This window comes from Megachile rotundata, chromosome 7 (genome assembly GCF_050947335.1).
Source record: "Megachile rotundata isolate GNS110a chromosome 7, iyMegRotu1, whole genome shotgun sequence".
Lineage (NCBI taxonomy): Eukaryota > Metazoa > Arthropoda > Insecta > Hymenoptera > Megachilidae > Megachile > Megachile rotundata.
Genome location: NC_134989.1, coordinates 6,249,646 through 6,271,117, shown reverse-complemented (window position 1 = coordinate 6,271,117; position 21,472 = coordinate 6,249,646). Strand labels below are relative to the sequence as shown.

Sequence of the window (21,472 nt, the reverse complement as noted above, 5' to 3'; positions counted from 1 at the left end):
TTGAATTTAATCGATTTGCGCGGAATGCAAAAAAGTATGACTTTCCATAGAACGAATAATCGAACTTGACGATGTAAACACAATTTATAATCAATATACAACTACGAACGTTTGTTGTAATATTTTACATAAAAAAATTTAACAATTGAGCTGAATTTAAAAACTCATGTAATTGATAGTTTTAAAAATAACTTTAAAGTATTTATTTAAAACGAAATAAAATCGTTTGGGGTTTAAAGAAAAAAATTGATGAAATACTTGTTACAAGTGTTAATTAAAGCTTTGATTTTCATCTATTATAAATTATAATTTTTGTATAAAAATAAATCAGTAATCGCGATATTAAGTTACTTTTATAAAATTCATCTAATTCCATAAAAACATGCAATTGCTGAGGTATTTCATAGATGATTACGTGTTTCAATATTTTTGGATTTCTTAAATTTCCTTGCATGCAATGTAATAACTGATTGGTTTTTAAACACGTTTGACCTCTGTAAAAGAAATTGGAACCATTGCAATTCAAGTTGGTTGAAATGTGACTAATAACTCGATATATGTATGAGGTCATCCAAAGCACGTTGATACTTCAACATTGTTGGAGGTGTAAGCGCAAATTATTAGCGGAACGAAGTTCGTTATAACACTTGCATATAACTTGAAATTTACACATAAAACTAATTTTAAGCTATAAATAACACGTGTACGCATTTATAATCTATTTTAAGAAATAAACTAATTTTAAATATTGCATAATCTACTGCCTATAATGTGATAGTTACTGCGTATATATATAAAATTTTTGTGCGTATTTTTGACTTTTAATACATGCTTCTAATTACTTGCTTATAAATGCTAATAGGTGCTTATAAACGAAAAACTTTGCTAATAACTTTAATTGTACAAATGTTACATTAAGATGTTAAATGTTGCTTAAACTAATTAATAACAACTTATTTAAATATAATTTTAAAGAATTTTTATAGTTTCGTTAAAGTTATTTTATACTTAATTTTATTTTGAATTACATCTTACTGAACATTTGTATTCACTTATATATAAATATTTAGAGGTAATTTTTATTTTATCAGCATAACATATTTGATATGATAACAGTTCATGATTATCAGATCAACTTGAAAAGCTATAATTATGATGTCAAATTATACTTCATGATTATCATGATTAATGTCATTCTTAAGCGTAATTTGTATCACTTATGAATAATAACAAATATCTAGATAATTACAAATAAACTTAATAAATAATTGTTACTTTTATCGCTCTTTGTTTCGCTTCTTTGTTTTTTATCTACAAAATTTATTATATATTAAATATAATAATAAATCATTTATAAAGTAACTGGTAAAATGATTGTTTTAATTTTCTTTTTGCTATCTCATTTTTACATGATATTGTATTGCATTAAAAGATTTATATTGTTAAGGAAATTTTTCATGGATAAATGTATTATTTCTTTCACAGGCATGTTAAAAGGATAAATTAACTGAAAAACAAAGAATTTATTTTTATACATAACAAAAGTTATGTAAATTATTAGAAAACACAATAAGAAATAAAATATTGATAAATTATAACTTATTAATTATTTAATAAAATGGAAGACAAATGCGAAGATAGTAAGCGCCCTAAAATAAACTGGCCATATATGACCATAAGTTCATTGACCATATCATTTTTAACCAAGTTGGCAACTGCTGGTATTATTTGGGGATGGGGATATCTAAATTTAAATATGGCTTGGTTAATTGCACCAATTGCTTTGGCAGCATGGAAACAAGAACGTAGAAAAGATAATGAGTTAAGAGTAATTACTGCACAAGCCACTGTAATGGCCAAAGAAAAAGAATTAATAATTGATCGATTAAATGAACTACCTTCCTGGGTTTACTTTCCTGATTTTGATAGGGCTGAATGGTTGAATAAAGTATGACAATTTTATTATTAAAGTTTTCCTTTATTCTTGCTGGTTTATTCTTGAATTTAATTTAATTTACTTTTTAAGGTTTTATATAAAGTCTGGCCAAGCATTAATCAATTTTCTCGTGAACTTTGTAAGCAAACTATAGAGCCTGCTATTGTTGAGAAACTGGCAGAGTATAAAGTAAAAGGGTTTCAATTTGAAAGATTAGTTTTGGGACGCATTGTAAGTTGATGTTGGTATTTAATTGTCAATTGGTATCTATATTATTATCATAATTATACATACAATAATTAATTTGTATTTGTATTTATAGCCCTTAAAAATTTATGGAATTAAAGCATATGATAAAAACACCTCAAGAAATGAAGTTATTATAGATGCTGACCTTATGTATGTGTTATTTATTTATATTAATATTTTCTGTTTTATTACATTTATTACTCCTAATATTTCTTTGATATTACCTTTTAATATTCTCCTAAATAATTTTATAGGTATGCAGGGGATTGTGATATTACGTTTTCTGTTGGAAATATAAAAGGTGGCATTAAAGATTTTCAGGTAACTACTGATGAATACAAGTACTATTATCATCTGTTATTTTATTACTTACATTTATTATTAATTTCTAGATACGTGGAATGATGAGAATAGTTTTGAAACCATTATTATCTGCAATGCCAATAGTTGGAGGTGTTCAAGCATTTTTCCTAAACCCCCCAGCTATTAACTTTAACTTGGTGGGAATAGCAGATGTTCTTGATTTACCCGGATTTAAGTAAGAATAACAATGTACTAAAAAATTAATATATGATTTTTCCAATTTATTAATAATTATTATTAATAACTTTTTACAGTGAGATTTTAAGGAAAACAATAGTTGAACAAATAGGAGCTTTTGTAGTATTACCAAATAAAATTGTTATCCCATTAAGCGACTCAGTACCAGTTGAATCATTAAAAATACCAGAGCCTGAAGTAAATAATATATTTATAAACATTCATAATTTTAAACATAAGCAAACATAAAATAATAAACTATTCTTTGTACAGGGCGTTTTAAGAATTCATGTAGTAGAAGCAAAGCATCTCATGAAGAAAGATATTGGAGTGTTGGGTAAAGGTAAATCCGATCCGTATGCTGTTATAAATGTTGGAGCACAAGAATTTAGAACAAAAACGATCGATAATACTGTAAATCCAAAATGGGATTTCTGGTGTGAGGTATGTACAGCCTACATTTACATGAAGTTAAATATTTACTGCACGATTTTGACTAAAATTTTTCATTCAAAGTCATACAAATTTTCAAGTATAACATTTTTTACATGGTAAGAAATAGTTTTTTAAATGTATGGAAACACAATTTAGTAAGTATTTATTACCTAAGAACATATACAATATCTTAAGACATTACATTGTTTTTTTTGATTTCGCAATTTAGCTTCATAATTTTATCATCATATTAGTCTTATTGTTTTTCTATGTTTATACACCACTTATAGGATGTTGTCAGTCTAATATTGTAACGATTTAATATACTTCAATAAATGAGTGAATTGTTCTTTATTCTAGAAATGCATAATATTATTATATTACAATAGCTAGAGCTTTAATTCTATAGACTGGAAACATCTTAATTTATATTAATCTAATTCAGTTTCATAGTAAGTACGTATGTATGTATGTTACGTGTGATGTGTTATGTGGAACCAGTGTGCTGTGATGTCGGCCATTGCTCAACAAATTACTGTGCTGCTGTGGGACTATGATGATACTAAGGGTGATGAAAGTCTTGGAAGGTATGAAAATATAGTGTTTTACGTTTATTTTACAAAAGCTTTGTATTAAAGATAAAATGCATTACACAAATTTATTATCTTCTTTTATTTACTATGTCACTGTTTTATTCTAGTAAATATTTAAATGATTGGAACCTGATTTATATTAATATATTTGCTATTTAATTACACCCCACTTATTTTTATAATATATTTTTATTTATAATGCACATTAAAAATATTGCTATTATTTATGTAAAACAGAGGCATGTTTGTGTTGTGTTAATTTATGGTATTTGAACAGTTCAGAAGTTAAACGGTTAAAAATTACTTCTTTCAAGAAATTTTACTTTCTAACAACATCATGTTGTTCAAAATTCAATGAACTTATTCATAATGATTAATTAATTTATAGCTTCTGAGTTGCTCTTAATATTAGATATGTGAGTGGTGTTTGAATGCATATTCATTGTATCATCAATCATTTAGTGCTTTATAATATATATATGACATTAAATTTATCATACATAATACTAGATGTTTTAGCACTGGAGTAAAATCATAACTAACTTGTTTCAACTCTTAATGGCTAAGTACTTAAAGGTTGTAGAGCATCTAACAAATACATAGCAGACCTTGGTTTAATCATCTTATTACACCAACGTTTCTTGTAATATTCTTTTGTATATAAAATTTGGTTATATAATCATACACGTCAAATATGGTAGTATCATTTTTCGATTAATCGATTACATATAAATGGAAGCAAATAAACTCATAATAAATTTATTCATTCTTCACTATACATATTTGATCATTGGTCGCCAGGACGATACTGTTTCAAAAAGCATATTGAATGCAAATGCCTTCTCAACATAAATAGTCTCCACGAGGATCGGCTAAATTTTTTATTTTATAAGATACGAATTTACAGTCGGTGTGGAAAGTATTCGTACAGCGACCAATTTTAAATAAAATGTTGTGCGTAAACGTCAATTACAAATTTTAAGGGGAAAAAATGATGAATAAATATTCTTGGGTGTTTGTAGAAAAGATGTCGTGAAAACTAAATTTTATTTTCTTCAGGATTAACAAAAATATACAATAAGAACAATTGAATGTAAGAAATCGTCGCACAGAAAGTATTCGTACAGTTATGAATAATGAAAAATAAACTATAAAAGAACAATATATTTTTTATATTTTAATAATTTGTAGGATTGCCTTTGGATTTTATAATAGCATTGAGTCTTCTTGGCATGGAATTTATTAAATTGGATGTTACAGCCGGTTCTATTTTGTTCCACTCCTCTAACAAAGCGATTTTTAAACTTTCTTTTGACGAAATATTATGATTACGTATTTTTTTTTCGAGGTAATCCCATAGATGTTCTATGGGATTGATATCTGGCGATTGAGGTGGCGTTTGTAAATATTTTGGCGTGTTGTATAATACCTATTGCCTTGTATTATATGCAGAATGCTTTGGATCATTGTCGTGTGTGAATATAAAATTGTTTTTAAGACCCATTTTATTTGCACTAGCATGGAGATGTTCTTTTAAAATATCAGTATAAACTGTGTGGTTCATAATACCGTCAATAAAATGTAGAGATCCCACTCCATTTGCACTCATACAACCCCAGACTAATACAGATCCTCCTCCATGTTTTATCGTCGGTTGCAAATTTTCTTTTTTGAACTGTGTATTTTTCTTCCTCCACACTGTAAATCTTTTTTTAGAGTTAAATATTTCGAATTTGCTTTCGTCAGTAAAAATTACTTTATTCCAATATTCGATTGGAGTATTAATATGTTGTTTCGCGAATTCTAATCTTTTCTTACGGTTAGTAAGAATTATTTACAAAATACTTTTTTCGTGCTATTCGACCATGATATTCACTACTTCTCAAATAGTCACGCACAGTACTAGCTGACACATCTATGCCAGTGTTGTTTTTAAGTTCCGTTGCAATTTGTACAGCAGTTATACGTGGGTTTTGTTTCACTTTACGAATAATTAGTCGTCGATCATACTCGTTTATCTTACGCGGACGCCCATTTCTCCTTTTATTTGATACAGTTTTTCGTTCTCCGAATCTATCAATTATGCTTTGAATGGTAGATCTTGCTCTATTCACTATGGAAGAAATTTCACTAAGTGATTTACATTGATTGTGTAATCGAATAATAATTTTTCGCTCTTCTTCCGTCGTTTCGCGACTTTTACGACCCATATTGCAGTATATTATAAACCAACTTATTTCTATTAGTGCTCTGTACAAACTAATAATTTTTGTTTTTATTCGCCACAATCCGAAGATCGTGTTATGTTTTACATTATTAGTTTATTTTTCATTATTCATAACTGTACGAATACTTTCTGTGCGACGATTTCTTACATTCAATTGTTCTTATTGTATATTTTTGTTAATCCTGAAGAAAATAAAATTTAGTTTTCACGACATCTTTTCTACAAACACCCAAGAATATTTATTCATCATTTTTTCCCCTTAAAATTTGTAATTGACGTTTACGCACAACATTTTATTTAAAATTGGTCGCTGTACGAATACTTTCCACACCGACTGTAATTCATTACTCCTTAGGACGAGAATAAGATTACTGTGTAAATTTTAGATTTTATTTTACACACAATACGTTTACGTTTCTTGATAACATGGTATAACTTTTGAACGCGGAACGTTTTATAGTTGTAACTTAATTTTGAGGTAGTTTTGTTGCATTATAATTGATTACTAAACAGAAATGATAAATTCTAATTAGTATTATTGTATTACACGTTAACTTAGTATACTATGGATGTTGTATTAATGTGATTATTAGTAATGTGTAAAAATAATTTAAATTGCTAATAATGTGCTATATGTTTTGTAATTGTGTATATATATATATATTTTGGCTTTCAGTTGAATTTACTTTAATTATTTTTATTGCAATCAGAATTTATTTATCAGAACTATAACAAATGTAATAATTTTATTTTATTTTAACTATAAATTTTGTTATTTAAATTTTTAATCAGTTCAATAATTAATAATTAATTTAGCAAAAATATAGTTTTTGGTAATAAATCTACCAACATTTACATGATTATAATATATATTTACTCAAGTTTCAGTTAATTTTATAACATATAGCAATGTAATAACCCTATAAATTGTTTTTTAAAAATAGAGCCATAAATTTATTATACTCAGGTATCCAAGTACTGGAGCTGGACATTATCTAAACACAAAATGTGTGTGTATGTTCTATTAGAATCTACATTCAGATAATCTTTTATCTAGATAATGATCAACTCCGGTATGTGGATACGCGGGAATCATACATTCGCGGCTCTTTTTAAAAACCAATTTGTTTGTTTCACATGAATGACTAATGTGATAAAAGAAACTAAACTAAATTATATGATAACAGTTTTTAATGGAAAAGAGCTTGGGAGCTTGCTACAACATGGTGCTTATCCACCTGTTTGACAAAGATAACGCTGGTCAAGATGATCCACTTGGCAGGTACTGCTGCTTCTAACAAGTATAATTATTCAGGCATAGAATGCATTTAGAAGCTCGTATAGAATGTAGAAACATTTCTAGTTTAGAAGAATGTTACTCCTTATTCTGTGCTATAAGTTATGTATGCTCAGGTGTAGCATAGGCTTCTTTTGATTAAGAATAAGCGTAAGAGGAAAAGCTCCTTATTATTTGCCTTTGATTTTGGGAACATTCGGGAGGGAATTATCTAGGCTTTGCCAAAGTTCTTCTTAAGTTTTTCCTAGGACTCTAAGTCCTACCTAGGTTTTTCTGAGGTACTATATCATAGTTTCCTTCCAAGTTCTAGATCATAGAACCCAGGTACTCTTAGGCTTTCCCTATGTCTCTAAGTGATAGGCACTCAGCCTAAAGAAAACTTAGGACTTACGCATCTGGGAACCTAAACATTTGAAAACATAGAGATCCAAGGACTTAAAAATCTAGAAACCTGGGGATCTGAAGACCAAGAAATCTGGGAACCTAAGAATCTGGAGACCTAAGGAGACCTAAGAATTTGGAGATCTAAGAATTTGAGGATCTAGGAATTTAGAAACACAGGGATCTACAAAGTGAGATCTGACAATATAGGGATCTGAGGATCTGATTTACAAATCTAGAGGTTTGTAAATCTAGGGATTTGTAAACCTAGGAATCTGGAAACCCAGGAATCTCAGAACTTAGGATGCTGGGATGAATTAAGGAGAACTTAGGACTTAGTAACCTAAAGAAAGTCTAACCTAGCCACTTTTTCTCTTACGCTTTCTTCTAATTAAATAAAGCCAGCAAAGAGGCCCACGTTGTATCCGAGTATGCTATGCAGTATTTTCAAAAATAAAAATTATAATGCTACTATAGTGCATGTAAAGACGATTTTGCAAAAATATGAAAATATGTAGAGTATATATTGAAGATTAGGATATTTTGTTGTATATAGCATCTAGAAGAGGTTGGTGCATTTGGGGGTTTGTCTTTGTTGTTGTACTTGTTTCTCTAAAACAAATATTTTTATTTGATATATCTTTTCTTATTATAAAAAACAATGAAGATATTTAAAATTTAAAGCCTGGATGACTCACCTTATGTCATCATATTATTATATATTTGAGGAAGTTTTATTTGTATCATAAGAAGAATGCTACTTAAATGGCTATGAATATACATAATGTACATTAGATTATTTGCCTTGTTTTCGTTTTCAGAGGTTATTTACACAGGGTGTTTCAGATAGAATAGTAACTGATAGAAATCTGAAATAAACAAAATAATCATATTGGAGCATCTTGTACTCAAGAATTTTGCGCTAGCTTAAATTATAATAATAAAATGTTATGTTCTCTTTGACTTTGAATAATTATTAATTCTGCATTTCATCAAACTTAAACTCACATTTCAATTTTCTATTACCTGTCGGTCTTTGTAGCATCTACTAACACTAAAATATTGCTATAAACTAAATGGGCCTTGACTGGGATAAGATTTGTAAATACTATTTCTTTGAAATCTCAATTTTTATGGAAAAATAAAAAAATAATATTATCATAATTCAGGACTTAATTCAGGACATAATTCAGGGTTAAAAAACTTGTTTCTTTTTTCTGTTAAGCCTCGTACTGTATCCTTACACCCTTGTGATTCTTACTTCTTTGATCCTCATCATTCGGTATCAAACACTTTTCCTACGTTTGTATTTCAAGTTTTGTGACACTTACAATCATTGACATAATCCTAAATACAGTAGAGATTGGTTAAACGTTCACAGTTTGGACCATATCAAAACGCTTAGGATGATAGATGTTTTAATAATTCGAATGAACGAAAATGAAAGAACGAGCATGAGTGAAATGTTAATACTTGGCAAAAGAATGCGGTTTGATCCGCTCGCTATGGGCCCGCTTGCTATCGGCTTGCTCGCTATTGGTTCGCTCGCTAATGGTCCATTAATACTTACTTACAAAATTTGAAAGAATGTATGGGTTGAACTTGTGTGATCAAATAAACATATTGTGGTTTGTCAATCCAATTTCGAGCATTTGTGAGAATAATGACAAATGATTAACCAGACTCTACTGCATCTGCATCTCTTGAGCATACTCACTCATCCACTCATGTTAGATATTCGCGTACTCTTCACTATACCATCACTATTATGTATGCTAATTTAAGTTGATCCATAATTCATAACATGTTCCATAGCTATTAAGATTATGACTGTAATGTCTTCATTTTTTTAATTGTATCAGAAATTCAAATGTCGGTGCTGTCTCTAAATGTCTAAAAAGTCGACGTCGTTTTCCCAAATAAAATTCTATAACTTTTATTTTCTGCCAAATGGTTAAATATTCCATATTTAATCTTTTAATTTTTTTTTAAACTTTAAATAGCTGGAATAAAAATGAACAAATGTAAGTTATAACAACTTTAAACTTGTGAGTGAATTATGGACCACCTTGCATTAATTTTATATTGTATGTTAAATAAGTTACAATATTAAACATACCATTATATTTTGTTTTATTAATATAGGGCTACAATTGAAGTCAGTAGAGTAAAGAAGAAAGGAAATATTGATACAGTAAGTACAAGTTATGAGATATAATTTTATATGTAATAATAAATTGTACTAATAATATTATCTTTGTAGTGGGTGTCATTAGAACAAGCTAAACATGGAATGGTTCATTTAAGATTAACATGGTTTCAACTTTCAAAAAATGTTGCTGATCTAAAAACTGTATGTATCTTCAGTATAATACTTTATGAGTATAAAACATTTTTGATTATTTCATCTCTTTAATTCACACAGGCTCTAATTGAAACACAAGAACTTCGTGTAACATCAATGAGTACAGCTCTTCTCATTCTTTATATTGATTCAGCTAAGAATTTACCAGTAAGTATAAACTTCATTAATTTGTAACAGTAAGTTAGCATTAGTCTTCCCAAAAGTTGTTTCCTCTGTGTCGGACAAATAATAATCAAAAAGTTACTATTATTTCATAATTAATCACTAATTGTAAGAGTTTCATTTGATCTCTCCTGTGCAGTTAAAACATTAATATGATGGGAGTTCGAAAATCATAATGAATAAATCAAATTAAATAAACTGTGCCATTTCAGTGTATTCGAGGAAGTAAACAACCAGATGTTTATCTTGAAGCAAGTGTTGGTGGAAGCACAAAAAGAACAGCTACCATGCTACGTTCTTGTGATCCAATATGGGAACAAGGTTTTACCTTTTTAGTTAGTAATCCAGAAACTGGAATTTTGCACATAAAGGTTAAACATATCTTCTAATATTTTATTTTTTTTCAGTATAAAAATTATATGTCTAATACATATCAAATTTTAGATTACAGATGAAAAAACTGGTCTTATAATAGGAGAAATGAGTTACAATATCTCGTTGCTTCTGAAAGAGAACAATCTAGAACTTTCACTGCAGCCTTTCGATTTGCAAATGGCTGAAGCGGACAGCAAATTAATACTTTCTATGTCATTAAATGTACATATGATTTTTTAAAATTATTTACATTTAGTGAAAAATAAAAATTAATAACCAAAATTATTTTATTACCAGATTTTAAAATATGAGGAACCTGAATCTACTCCAGAGGAAGATGATGATGATCATGACATTAATCAATTGAATAAAAGGATTGAACGCCAGGAATCAAATATTAGTAATATATCATCTAGAACTGGTAAGTACATTATTACTTATGTGTATGTTTATGTTACAGTATACTTAATATTTTGTTTAGTTCCACCTAGTCCACTGAAAAAACAACCTTCAAAAGAATCCGTCAATAGCGCAATGCATAGTACTGGATCAGATACAGCAGCTGGACTGGAAGATCAGGTTCTAGGAGAGGAGGAATTAATTGTCGCTGACGTTAATGCACCCCTTAATGAAAGTCCAAAGTTAACTCATAGAAATTCAGCTATTACATTATCTGCTGGTGAATCCAAGCTAGGCCGAATACAGTTATCATTACGTTACAGTGTACAAAGGCAAAAGCTCATCGTTGTAGTGCATAAAATAGCGTACGTAATCTATTGATGTAAAATTAGGAAAACTTTATAACCTATTAATCAAATGCTTTATCGTTACAGAAATTTACCTCTACCACAAAATGATGTACATAATATACCGGATCCGTATGTGAAGTTATACCTTCTTCCTGATCGCTGTAAGGAAACTAAACGTAAAACAGCAGTAATGAAAGATAATTGTAACCCAGTGTTTGATGAACAATTTGAGTACGTCGTTTCTCAAGCTGATCTGAATTCCCGCACATTAGAAGTGACTGTATGTACCCAAAAGGGCTGGTTATCGACTGGAAGCAACGTTATGGGCCAAGTACATTTAAATTTAAGCGAAATTGATGTCACAAAGTCGTTTACAAGTTGGTACGATTTGCAACCAGAGACTAAGGACTAGAAAATAAGGAAAGGCAAGTGGAAATTCGAGCAATTCTTTACGTGTTTTCGAAAACAGTCTGTTGAATTTCCACCGTGCGTTTCAAAGCGTTGATTGAACATTACGATCTGATGGGATAATACATGACAGATGCTTGAAGCTGAAGATACTTAAAAATGTTCCGAACTATTTGATACTTTAGTCAATACAAGTTGACAAAAGAAGGACAATGACATGTATCTTTTTGCACTTGGACCGTCCACTACTAAAAGAAAGTGCTTTTAGTAGTAAAATTTGATTTATGTATAACTTTATTTTTATTTTATACTATGTATACTTCTGAAATATTTTCAGTGATACCAAATGTCTACTTCACTATTAGTATTTAGTACGTGTTACATTTATGATCTGCACAATATCAAAATCGCTTTTGATAACATTTGAAGCTTAATATACTGTGTAAAAATTTATTAACGTTTTTAAAATGTTTAAAATTGTGAACTAAAATTTATTTTATTTTTATTACTAAAATGTTTTTTTTTTATATTTGTTGCCATATTAATATTTATACATAAAATGCATTTATCTATATTTAATGTTACACAGTGTTGATCACTTTACCGATAATATATATATGTAAGTTATTACATAAAAAAAATCAAAGTAATATATACACATACATTATATTTGAACAAATTTTTGCTAATAGTATTACATAATACTTGTGTTTTGTGCCTACTGGTAAAATACTACCAGTATAATACTATAAACTGTTGATAGTAATAAATATATGCAATTTCAAACTGCGACTTTTCTGAATTATTTCTCTAATCAAGTCCATGGAATCATCTCCAAGGTAACAAAACAATATAGATGTAACTCATATTCTTACGTCAATATCTAACGTGCAAAGTTGTAAAGTATTTCGTTCTAAAGTTATTATTAATTTATTTGTGTTCACTTAGTGTAATACAGCTTTTACAAAATGCAACGTAATCCTTCACTTCCCTTTTTACCAGGATTTAATTTTGATACAAATGTAAGTCATTTTGTTTTCCCACAATTCACTGACATTTCACGATATATTAACCAATAAATATTTTCAAGTCACACATGAAGAGCTAATGTTTATGCCGTCTTATAATGTATATATGATATATAAATACAAGCTTAAATTGTATAATAAATTCAGGATATTCTGCGCTTCTAGCTTGGGCGAACAAAGTTCCATAGAAATCAGTATTTCGCGAAGATACACGATGGAGTTTATTATTTGTCCGAAAAATCAGATGTAGGAGATAATGTTCGCTATCCGTCTATTTATGCTCGCGGAGAAGTTCTAGAATTGCCGTCTTGGATTACTTATGATGGCCAAGTATGACTCGAAAAATTAAGTAACTACTTTAAGAACCAAGAAAAGTTTGTACGGACTTAATATTGATCTAATAATACCAACAATGAGTATAAAATATACATGTGTTTAAAATATTAATAAATATAATAAAAAATATATCATTCTGTCACTCTGAGTATCTCATTTTTATTTTTAAAAATATACTTTTTTAGAGATTGATGTTTAAAGCATACTTTCAAGAAACTGTTCAGGAAAGATGGAAGGCAGCTTACCAGATTCGGGTAGTAAATATTAGCTTCTTCTTGGAAGATGCAACAATGAAAATCTCTGAACCTCCTACTAGCAATAGCGGCCTTGAACAAGGTTCAACGACGTACCCTTTCCTTCAGTATTTATCATATTTTTTGTTATTATACATTTTTATAAAACATAATTGTGCTTATTATATCTTTTATATATTATATTTCATTGAATTTTCGTTGTTAACAAGTTGTACATTGATTGAGCCTCTTATTGTATTCAAATTTTTTATTTTGTCTGTTTTCATTTATGCTTTTAAGTATAAAAAACAATTTTTTATGTAGCAAAGAAGTACAGAATTATAATTATTGTTTAAGCCTCTTATTGTATTCAAATTTTTTATTTTGTCTTTCTTCATTTATGCTTTTAAGTATAAGACAATTTTGTATTTAACAAAAAGATAGAGGATCATAATTATTATATAATTAGTTTCTATGCATACAATATGAGGTTTAAATATAGAAAAAGGCGATAATTATGTTATTTGTAAATAACAAAGTTGCAAACGAATTTTAATGCATTTTTCAATGTAGAAATCATTTTATAATTGTTATTATTATAGCGGTAGTCTCTGTATTTGAGATTTTTTTTTTAATAGAAGTAGATGATTTTATTTAAATATATTTTTTATCTAAATTAAATATTGAAACTTCGAACTTAAATAGGTGTTCTTGTAAAACGACAAAGAATCCCAATGCCTGATCCAGCGAGATTCAGATTTTATGATATCATTGATTTAAATATTGGCAAAGAACTGGAAATATTTGGGAGAGTTTACAAAGTTGTAGACTGTGATCAATTTACCAGGAGGTTTCTACAACGTATGGGAATACCAGTACCAGATCCCATCAATATACCAAAAGATCCATATTCGGAATTGCTAAAACGTGTAAGCGTATAATAATAATTGTTACTAAAATATTAAACAAAGATCATCACTGTATCTTTCATACGTGAAAGCTAAATAGTTTTCATTTATCTCAAATTATATTTATTCACTTACTTAAAATAATTTTTAAATAGACCAATTTTTTCAATGATTTTCAAAATTGGCAAAATAGGAAACATATCCGAAGAAACCTAATCGAAGAATTGACACTCGCGGCGATTTTTTAAAATATGATAGACAAGTACTTCGATTTTACGGTTACTGGGATGATACGATAAATCTTTATGGTCTCGTTCACGATCTCGAGATTTATTATTATCTCGCTGATGACACAATGCAAATTAAAGAGAATGTGCCACCAAATTCTGGACGAGATTCAGGTTTCATGTTTCTGCGACGAATGAAGGTTCCCAAAGTAAGATATTAATTTCTTTTTTCGAAATATCGATTTGATTCGTCAATATAAAGCACATGTTCAGTTTATATTTCGAAACTACTTTTTTAAATGATATGTGAAGGAGGGTTGGCGTAATTAAATTATCGTATTGTTTATTAAAATTGTTTAGTTAACCAGTTAACTGTGGCGATCTTTTTGCAAAGCGCGCACCAGTGTGTGTCGCGATAATCAAGCGGTAACGAGTTAGCTTTCAAGAATTTATGAATTCATCTCAAATCATTTACACTTTTTATTTGTTTATTTCATTTCATGTTGACCTCTAAACATTTTAAACATATTACAATTTACGAATATAATTTAGTTTTCGCCAAAATTACAATTTAAATATCAAATTGTAACAAAATTTTACGCATGACGGATATAGTCGTCATGACACAAAATTCTGCCACATCTGCATGACGGATATAGTCGTCAAACACACTTAACTGGTTAATATAAATTCGACAACCTTCCTATATACTTCCTAACAATGTTTTCTAACTTATGTAATTAATAAATAGACTTCTGAATATAGTTTTACGTTGAACTCGCACCAATTGGAGAACAAGATCCTTTTACTGTTCTAAATGTTATGGGAGAAGATGCACAGAATGCTTTTTACACAGTAGATCCTTTGTATCCGAAGAAAAAAGGCAAGGAATTTTATAAAGATAATGAACTCAGCATCGGTGCTGAAATAAACGTTTTTGGAAGGAAGATTGTTATAACGGATATGGACGCTTTTACGAAGGAATATTACAGGTAAAATTCAATTTGGGTATTCGCAATATTCTGAGTTTTTAAGTTTCTAGATTTCTAATGTTTTTAAATTTTTTAATTTCTGAATTACTGGATTAGTGAATTTCTTATTTTTCGAATTCTTAGAGTAGCGAAATTCTAATTTTTCGAATTCTCAGATTTTTGAATTCTTAAATTTCTAGATTCTAGATTATCGAATTCCTAAATTCCCGAATTCCATGATTTCCGGTTTCCTAAATTACCGAATTCCTAATATTCCCGAATTCCTAAATTACCGAATTCCTAATTTCCTGAATTCCTAAATTACCGAATTTCTAAATTCCCGAATTCCTAATTTCCCAAATTCTTAATTTCTCGAATTCCTAATTTCCCGAATTCCTAAATTACCGAATTCCTAATTTCCCGAATTCCTAAATTACCTAATTCCTAAATTACCGAATTCCTAAATTACCGAATTCCTAAATTACCTAATTCCTAAATTACAGAATTCCTAATTTCCCGAATTCCTAATTTTCCGAATTCCTAAATTACCGAATTCCTAATTTCTCGAATTCCTAATTTCCCGAATTCCTAATTTCCCGAATTCCTAATTCCCCGAATTCCTAATTTCCCGAATTCCTAAATTACCGAATGTCTAATTTCCCGAAATCTAGAATTCCCGAATTCTTAATTTCCTGAATTACTAAATTCCCAAATTTCTAAGTTCCTGAATTTCTAAATTCCCGAATTCCTAAATTCACGAATTTTTAATTTCCCGAATTCCGAAATTCCCGAATACTTAAATTCTTAAATACCTAAATTTAAAAATTCTAAAATACATATATTCCCTTTAAAAAATTAATAATAAAAAATTCTCAAAATCTTGAATTTCCAAGTTCCCACATGTGTACATTTCCAAATTCGTATACTTCCAAATTATCAAACTTCTAAATCCCCAAATACCCAAATTTCTGATTTAACATTTGAAATCCTTCAAACTTTCACATTTCAAGATATCCAAAATCTCAGATTCACTTCCTAAACCCAGGTTTTTCATAAAAACATGAATTATCATTTCCAAAATTTATTTCATTTTATTCTATTCAGAAACTTATATATTAATTTCATTATACAGAGTGTCTCACAACTCGTGATTGGTCCGTGTTTTTGCTTAATAATTCAAAAACGAAACTTCAAACCCTATCTTTGCAAAGGGAAATCTTATTCAAAATTGTGTCCTCTACCATCCCTTTCCTGGATTTACACGAGTTGTGAGACACCCTGTACACAACTTTAATTGAACATGTTAATCATTATTTTAATGTTTCACACTCATTTTCTTTAATATCAAAGGAAAAAGTATGGTTTGAACGATTTTACGCCTTTGGAGAGACCTCCAACGAATGGCGAAGTTGGTATGGAAGTAAAAAAGTATATTCCACCGTACAATGGCTATGGATCATATGAAGATTCTCTCGGAAATTGTTTCAGTGTATTACCGAAACCGCCTAAAACAGATATGATTAAATTTTTATATTACGACAAGTATGCTTACTATGAAATGCAATTATTTTTTCCGATTAGAATATTGTGATCATTCGATCGGTTTATTTTTAGGCAAGGTTTCGATAGCTACGTTTTGAGATTCAGAGCGAAATTAATATCGAACATACCGGAAAATGAAGATCGATTGTTCATTATCAGAGTTTTTTTAATGGACGACGCTATTTCTATTTTTGAACTGGCGAGAAGAAATTCAGGTGACAATTCTTTCCACTTTTTTACGCTCTCAAAAATATTTCTTTTGAAAAAAGTTTGAAAAAAAGTATTTTTGTATTTTTGACTCTTTGTAGTCAGATACTCTTATTAACATTTTTAATATCTTCTTAATTAAATGTGAAATCTTCTTCTTTTAATATCTTCGTAATTAAATGTGAAATTTTGAGTAGGGTGAAGTGGGATAAGTGCAGACTGGTTTTTGTACAGTTGGTATTTAAACGTAAGTATTTTCAGTCTGCTATGTAAATAGCAGATATAGTACGCTTCTACTATATCAACGCGTCGATATAGTACGCTTTGCGCAATTACTACTATTTAATTAATATTAACTAGGACCTTAATTTTCCTTGTACATTTTGATTTTGATAGGAAATTGTTTAAAATGTCAACTACTCTGCACTTTCCCCGAAAATGGGGTAAGAGCGTAACTTGAAGTTAAATACTTTGAAACTTTATTTCATGTGCAATGGGGCAAGAGCAGAATTATTAACAAATCTGCTATAAAATGCTTTTTACTGCATTATGCAAGTACTATATACTGCAAACGAGTACTCTTAGTTGAAATATAAAAGGGGATATAGCGAAACAAAACAAGGAAACAAACATACTAAATGGAGAAATTTCGTTCATACTGTAATAAAAATAGCCTGTATACGCACTTGCCCCGTTTACGAATTTACTCCACTTCGCCTTATATATTTTTTTATTGTAATTGGGATTGAAATCCTTTTATTTTTATTGTAATAAAAAATTGTGCACGTTGGTTCAAGGTGCACAAATAATAAAATATGAAAACGTTGGTTCATCGTATAGAAATGTTTATGTATATTAAAAACTGTATTAAAAAATGACGAGAATTAACAAAATTTTATTGATGAATTTTTCAACAATTAATGTTCTGATATTATTTGCAGGTTTTAAACGGTGTCTGTTCCAGAAGAAAATGCGTGTAATGTTACCGAATCAAGAGATATTTGCAAGCGAAGAACCGAAATATTACAAACCAGAAGATTTCTACATCGGCGCACGTGTAAACTTGAATGGTTTTATTTTCGAAATGACCACCGCCGATATTTATGCTCTTCGCTACATGGAATTGAATTGCGATAAGGTGTTATACATCGCTTAACTTCTTATTAAAATGCAATTTCTTACATCTGAAAAATATAAATTAATTTTATCTTCTATTGTTCAGTTTCCAAAAGCTAATGCTAAATTAATTATGGAAAAATTACGAGAAATCTTAAGACCAGTTTATAAAGAGTTTGTACAACAATACGTACCTACGGAAAAAGGCGAAGGAGATTATCAAGTACTACCTTACGAAAATTTGAGGTACTTCAACGAATTTGGTTTTGGTAATTTATTGTTAATAATAACAATATATCGAAAAAGTTTTGATAAATTGTCTATTTGAATTTTAGAAAAGCTATACATCAATATGCAGATGGAAAAATAACAGAACATGAAATAATTACGATTGCACGACACTTTACTTCTTACGATAAAAAAGAATTCTTTAATCGAGAATACATAAGGTAATTTTAATAAACATCATTATTTTAAGTAGCATGATTTTTTAAATAAGTTTCATAATTTAATAAATTATAAATACATAATGCTGTGTTTTTTGCAGGAGAATAATACATACAGAAATTTTACGACATTTGTGGATCGATTTTGATCGTCTGGAAGAAGATTTGCATCATTGGGATAGAAAAAGGTCGGGATTTTTACCTCGCAATACGGTTTTTACTGCACTTCGTGGAGCTAGAGTCCCACTGGATGTTGAACTTATAAATGCCGTGCTCGATTGGTATGTAAATACTAATTTAATAGTTAGTTTAATAATTAGTTTAATGAGTAGATTAATAACAAGTTTAATACTTGTTATAAATATTTTAAATTATACAAATAAAGTTGACGGAAGTGTGATTTTTCACAAGTTAAAATAAAAATATTAATTCTTACCTCTTCTCACCTTAAAAGAGACACAAGTAATTTTAGCAACTGTATTCAGTGGTATACTAAATTAAATTAAATTAAATTATCAACAGAACTAATAAAATTAAAATTTGAATTCAAGCAATTATTACAAGTTACCATTTACTTTACATTATGAGATTAATTGATTAACGAATAATCTTTGATATTTGTTAACTGAATGAAACCAATAATTAAACAAAGATACTCTCAATCGTTATCGCCCTCGCTATTTTTCTTTCTGTAAATGAATAAAACTAAATAATGTTCTAATATTATGATCGTGGTTCAGTAATAGTGTTTTAAGAATAATTAATTAGTGTTCAACTGTCGACGTTTCGAATGTTACTAAATTTCTTATTAAGATTATATTTTGTTATATATGAATAAAGAATAAGATTAATAATTAATAATAATGCAGTGTTCACAAAAAAGAGGACGGAGAAGTTGATTACATTGACTTACTGACACTTATGAACACAAAAATCAATCCTGCTCCTCCGGTAGTACCAACAAATATCAAGGTACGTATTTTCATTGCTATAATAATTACCTTTTACGCTATACTTAATTTCTTGAACTTAGAAGCGTAATAATTTTAAAAAGAAATGTTTTAATTTTTATACCATTGTTTATTATCATAGAAGAATCAAGACTTCATTATCATCTTGTAGAAGATTATACAGGATGTTACCTGTAACGCTACTCGCAATTTTTCTCCCACTTGCCACTTTATGAAAAAAAGTTTAGGGCAATATTTGAAGGATATGAAGTGCAAATAGATATTAGTAAAGCAAATTTTGAAAACAGTTTGTTCTCTTGGCAAAGTCAAGATCACCTTGGGTTTTTTAAATTGGAACATACATTTTTTTTATTCATAGCTTTAAAGCACATCGAAACGAATTCAAACCACATATTACATGATATTTTTATTAACATATTACTTGATTTATAGAAGTGGAAATGTGAAGTAAAAGACCGGAATATTACGTGATGGAAGACGGCATGTATTTTGAACATGTAATTAAATAAAGTGTATTTTTCTTACATTCTAGTCGCGTGTTTACATTCAGTAATCTCTTCGGAATCAAATAATGGTTACTCTACCAAAGTCAAAAGCTAAGTACTTTACATTTCCTCTTCTGTAATTCAAGTAATATGTTAATAAAAATATCATGTAATATGTGTTTTAAATTCGTCTCGATGTCCTCTAAAGCTATGAATAAAAAAAATGTATATTCCTATTTAAAAAACCCAAGGTAACCTTGACTTTGCCAAGAGAACAAACTGTTTTCAAAATTTGCTTTACTAATATCTATTGTGCACTTCATACCCTGCAAACATTGTTCTAAATCTTTTTTCGTAAGGTGGCTGCGAGTGGAAGAAAAATCGTGAGTAGCGTTACAGGTAATCCTTTATAACAATATTTTTTAATACAAAATCAAATTTGTTTTAGGCGGAATTTTGGTGGGTGTCGGAAAAAGAACCGGATGCCCTAGTTGCCATAAATTGTTGTGCCTTCCTGAAAGAATTAAACATCAAAGACGAAGAAAAAGAAGAAATTATAAAATCTCCCGATACGGAGATATCTGACACTGCGTGTAAGAAATTTATAAAATAAATTGCCAAAACAATTTTTATTTTAAATCACGAGAATATATCAAACACATAAACAGCCGATGCAGAATGAATAATAATTTGATAAAAATGATATTTATTAAAAATTGCATGTAATTTCTATAATCCTGAAACTTGGATTATTGGGGTAATAAATTTATGCTTCTGTATGCTATGTCCTGTTTATTATAGAATATAATTTTTAATATAAACTACGCAAGTTTAGCGAATTATTTACATTTCACTGTTTATGTCTAGGTCCAATATACGGCTAAGACAGTGTTGTCTCTATAATGTTTTAATATTTCGGAAAATGTTAATCGACAACACTGTGCTATATTCACAACATATCAAGGACACGAAATTCAATAAATAGTAGAGCAGATAAATAAGAATTCTACGAATATTTTATTCTAATTCATGAGGTCAACATTCACGCTTCTTTTTGAGGAATTGAGGAACACTTCAACTATCGCTTGACTTTTCGATCGTTAGAATTTCTCATGTTCTCAATTTAAGTCTTCAACTTTGAGCAAATTGAAAAATTTTAAATATATCGCATTTAAAAATTTTTAGATTTCTAAATGTAATGGACTTTTGAATTTCTAAACTTTTCAGTTTGTACGTTTTCGGATTTCTACATATTTTAATTTTTAAACTTTTTAAATTATTAAAT

General features: G+C 28.9%; 2 protein-coding genes across 8 annotated transcripts; both read left to right on the top strand.

Moving 5' to 3' along the window:
* Positions 1–452: 452 nt before the first annotated feature.
* Positions 453–12,509, top strand: Esyt2 (extended synaptotagmin-like protein 2). 5 transcript variants are annotated; one of them, XM_076533810.1, is made up of 17 exons: positions 453–606; positions 1,486–1,948; positions 2,027–2,167; positions 2,259–2,335; positions 2,440–2,506; positions 2,578–2,723; positions 2,803–2,923; positions 2,999–3,169; positions 7,168–7,262; positions 9,804–9,852; positions 9,922–10,011; positions 10,084–10,170; positions 10,398–10,556; positions 10,630–10,782; positions 10,858–10,981; positions 11,042–11,324; positions 11,394–12,509. In XM_076533810.1, exons 2-17 carry the CDS (start codon positions 1,619–1,621, stop codon positions 11,719–11,721), a joined length of 2,421 nt encoding a protein of 806 aa, XP_076389925.1. In that variant the 5' UTR covers positions 453–606; positions 1,486–1,618; the 3' UTR covers positions 11,722–12,509. The 5 variants fall into 5 exon arrangements, with proteins under 5 accessions (XP_076389925.1, XP_076389924.1, XP_076389923.1 ...); XM_076533809.1 differs by having other exon boundaries at positions 464–633; XM_076533808.1 differs by having other exon boundaries at positions 464–703.
* A 96-nt stretch (positions 12,510–12,605) lies between these two features.
* LOC100879286 (EF-hand domain-containing family member C2) lies at positions 12,606–21,173 on the top strand. Of its 3 annotated transcripts, XM_076533811.1 has the most exons (15): positions 12,606–12,739; positions 12,911–13,075; positions 13,267–13,417; positions 14,020–14,243; positions 14,416–14,658; positions 15,215–15,441; positions 16,771–16,962; positions 17,035–17,177; positions 18,111–18,307; positions 18,392–18,531; positions 18,621–18,734; positions 18,833–19,012; positions 19,601–19,703; positions 20,636–20,780; positions 21,055–21,173. In XM_076533811.1, exons 1-15 carry the CDS (start codon positions 12,686–12,688, stop codon positions 21,069–21,071), a joined length of 2,295 nt encoding a protein of 764 aa, XP_076389926.1. In that variant the 5' UTR covers positions 12,606–12,685; the 3' UTR covers positions 21,072–21,173. The 3 variants fall into 3 exon arrangements, with proteins under 3 accessions (XP_076389926.1, XP_012139224.2, XP_076389927.1); XM_012283834.2 differs by lacking the exon at positions 21,055–21,173 and having other exon boundaries at positions 20,636–20,969; XM_076533812.1 differs by lacking the exons at positions 12,606–12,739; positions 12,911–13,075; positions 21,055–21,173 and having other exon boundaries at positions 13,306–13,442; positions 20,636–20,968.
* The last annotated feature ends 299 nt before the right edge of the window (positions 21,174–21,472 follow it).

Coding starts and splice junctions, on each gene's coding strand:
- Esyt2 (XM_076533810.1), top strand. CDS start 1,619: ATGGAAGACAAATGCGAAGATAGTAAGCGCCCTAAAATAAACTGGCCA. Junction 2,336..2,439: donor ATTATAGATGCTGACCTTAT/GTATGTGTTATT, acceptor ATAATTTTATAG/GTATGCAGGGGATTGTGATA. Junction 2,924..2,998: donor TAAAAATACCAGAGCCTGAA/GTAAATAATATA, acceptor TTCTTTGTACAG/GGCGTTTTAAGAATTCATGT.
- LOC100879286 (XM_012283834.2), top strand. CDS start 12,686: ATGCAACGTAATCCTTCACTTCCCTTTTTACCAGGATTTAATTTTGAT. Junction 18,308..18,391: donor TGGAATTGAATTGCGATAAG/GTGTTATACATC, acceptor TCTATTGTTCAG/TTTCCAAAAGCTAATGCTAA. Junction 19,013..19,600: donor ATAAATGCCGTGCTCGATTG/GTATGTAAATAC, acceptor ATAATAATGCAG/TGTTCACAAAAAAGAGGACG.